Source organism: Sciurus carolinensis, chromosome 14 (assembly GCF_902686445.1).
Source record: "Sciurus carolinensis chromosome 14, mSciCar1.2, whole genome shotgun sequence".
In the NCBI taxonomy this organism is placed as follows: Eukaryota; Metazoa; Chordata; class Mammalia; order Rodentia; family Sciuridae; genus Sciurus; species Sciurus carolinensis.
The window spans coordinates 27,951,221-27,954,447 of NC_062226.1; the positions used below are offsets into that span (position 1 = coordinate 27,951,221).

The following is a 3,227-nucleotide window of genomic DNA, read 5'->3' on the forward strand; positions in this document are numbered from 1 at the left end:
TGTAGGACTCAATTGCTCAATTCCTTTAAAATCCATGATTCTCTAAATCCCTTGCCCTCAGAGGACAGATTATTTTACATAAAAAAGACTATCATGATCAAGGAAGTGTGTGATGGGAGAAGAAAGGGTGGAAACAGTACAAAGACTGGGTCTTAGGAAATGGTGGAAAGAGATGTTCCAGAGCAGCTGTGAGCTGAGATACAATGGAATTTTTAAAAATGCTGTAGTATTGGAGCTTACAAGAAACTCAAATAAAGGATGTTAAAAGTGCTTTTGATTACTGGATTCCAACCATGGTTCTTCCTTTGTTAAGACTGAATCATGTGGATCCTAGTTTTAGAAGGGTTGTGATGATTATTCTAATATTCACAATGTAAGACAGGCAATGGGTTGTGTACTTCTTTATTGGATCTTTTATTGAAAGTGCACAAATCCTAAGTGTACAGCTTGATATATTTTCAAACAAAACTCATCATTCAAGGTTCTTGTGGATTGGACTTCAATATTTAAAAATCTTTAAGGCTCAATTTCCTGGTGAGTAAGCACTGTTCTTTTAAAAAATGGATAGACACTATCAACCTGATAGCAGGAGAGGTGACAAAGAGGAAAATGGACTTAAGAGGGGCCATGCGAAGGGGCATAGCTACAGATAACAGAACAGTGATGTTTAATATTTCTCTTTTACTTGCTGTGTCACAGATCTTTTCAGCCTAAAAAAAGATGTTAAATATAGTGACCTTTAGAATATGGATATTTAGGAGATTTATATCTATTCCTTGGGGAGAAAATGTACTGTTGAGAGTTTAAAAACACAGAAACATATAAGATCACCAGAAAAATGGCGGTAAAGTTTAGAATAATAGTCTGGGGCAAAAATGAAAACCAGAATCTAGGAAAATGTAAATACTCCTTAGAAATTATTGGGATGTGACTAGAATTACCTGCATGAAGAACAGAAATTATATGATCATAATTTAGTTAATGAAAGAAAAAGGAGGACCCCTGAGTGCTGGAGACCTTGGGACTACTTAAAAAATCTATCCCCATAAGTTTTTTGCTTCAAAAATGTGAATGGAGAGTAGGCAAAGGAATACTATTTGATTGTAATTAAGAATCCAATTCAAGGCTAGTTTTTAAAAGAAAGATAATTTTTGACTCATATAACCAAAAGAATATTTGTGAATTTGACTTTAGACACAGTTTAATCAAGGAGTTAAAATAACTGCATCAGACATCCTCTCCCCTCCTACTCCCAACTCCTTTTACCTTTCACTTAGGCTTTTTCCATGTATGGTTCCAGATGCATACTCTACCTGTTTAGCAACTCTAGCAGAAAGAGTTCCCCTTTCCTCATATTGGGATAGCATTCTTGGATTGAGTTTGATTAACCTGACTTGACTCACTTGCCATGCTGAATGAATCACTGTGGCAAGAAGGATTTTGTTTGACTAGGCCTATGTTCAGTGCTTACCACTATTTCCAAAAGATTGGATCAGCCCTGTCCAGAACCACACGAACTCAAAGGGAGGGACTGTTTACTCATCCAAAGAAAGATACTTTTACCAGAAGAGTGGGTGCTGGCCCTAAACACCAATACATGTTCAAATTAAAATAACTGTGAAAGGAGACTGAGAAGACAAAAGGAAGGAAGAGAAATGAAATAGGTGAAGGAGGGAGGAGGAGAAGGACAAAAAGGAGAAGAAAACAAGGGAGCAGAGAGAGTGAAAAATGAGGAAGAAAGAAAAATAGAGAAGGGAGAGCAGAGGGCAGAGGATAAGATTCATCACATGAATTCTAATTAGAGGAGCTGTGCACAGATAGAAACTGCAGACAAGACAATATTCAGAAGGTTTATATGAGCATTCCATGTTGAAATGAACGGGAGTCCCACCTTTGGCCTTATAAGCAGACTTCATCTGTGACTATAAAGCACCTGAGCTGATCCGGTGTTTTGAGTATCGCATGTCTCAAGGCCTTTCATATTTTCGTTAGATGCAAGTGTCTGTTCAAAGTTTTCTTCACAGCTTCTTTTACTTCCTTATTCCTCAGGCTATAGATGATGGGATTCAACATTGGGGTTATCACTCCATAAGACAGTCCAATAATTTCATCAGATACTTTGGTGTTCTTCGACTTGGGCTTCATGTACATGAAAAGGGCTGACCCATAGAATAAGATCACCACAGTCAGGTGGGCTGAACAGGTAGAAAAGGCTTTTTTTCTCCCCTCAGCAGAATTAATTCTTAGGATAGAAGAAAGAATGAAAATATAGGACACAAAAATTAACAGCAGAGGAATCACCAGTAAAATAGCGCTTGCCACTGTCATGATAAGCACATTCATTGATATATCTGAGCATACAAGTTTTAGGAGAGCCAGGATCTCACAAGTAAGATGATCAATAACATTGTTACCACAGAAAGGCAACACCATTATCAGGACTGTTTGCACTAAGGAGTTGGAATAGCCTATGGCCCAGGACCACACAGCCAAGTGCATGTATAACACCCTGTTCATGATGATGGGATACCTCAGTGGGTTGCAGATAGCTACAAACCTGTCATAGGCCATCACAGCCAGGAGGACGCATTCAGTGGAGCCCAAGCCAAGGGAGATAACCATCTGCAGAGCACAGCCAAGAAAGGAGATAGATTTTCTCTCTGACATAAATATAATAAGCATTGGGGGAATGGATGATGATGTGTAACAGATGTCTAAGAATGAGAGATTTCCAAGAAAGAAGTACATGGGAGTATGGAGGTGAGGATCCAGGATGCTGATGATAATGAGGAGACCATTTCCTAGGAGGATTATCTTGTACATGATGAGGCAGAGTACAAATAGAAAACTCTGGAGTTCTGGATACTGGGAAAGTCCCACCAGAAAGAATTCAGTCACTGCAGAATAATTCCCCATCTTCATGTGTCCATGTCATCTACAGCGTTCATATAAAGACATGATTCAGGGAAATCTGAATTTTTTTCCTTTATATTTGTCTTCCTTTAAGAGAGTATCTTCCATTATTATTATTTTTTTAAATCTTAGAACAGTTCCTGGAATCAGTAACAGCAGGGATATTATGTTAATTTTACCAATGATGAAAGAGGCACTGAAAGACAAATACTACCTAGCATCAAACAGTAGCAGAGATTTGGAATTGTCCTGAGAAGTGCCAGGTCTCTGATTATATATAATCTTAGGACAAACTACATTCAAATCTGGATACA

General features: G+C 38.1%; 1 protein-coding gene across 1 annotated transcript; it reads right to left on the reverse strand.

The window, feature by feature from the left end:
- Positions 1-1,977: 1,977 nt before the first annotated feature.
- On the reverse strand, positions 1,978-2,922 carry LOC124964249 (olfactory receptor 13D1). Its single transcript, XM_047524207.1, has one exon. The coding sequence runs from the start codon at positions 2,920-2,922 to the stop codon at positions 1,978-1,980; it is 945 nt and encodes a 314-aa protein (XP_047380163.1).
- Between the last annotated feature and the right edge of the window lie 305 nt (positions 2,923-3,227).

Coding starts and splice junctions, on each gene's coding strand:
- LOC124964249 (XM_047524207.1), bottom strand. CDS start 2,922: ATGAAGATGGGGAATTATTCTGCAGTGACTGAATTCTTTCTGGTGGGA.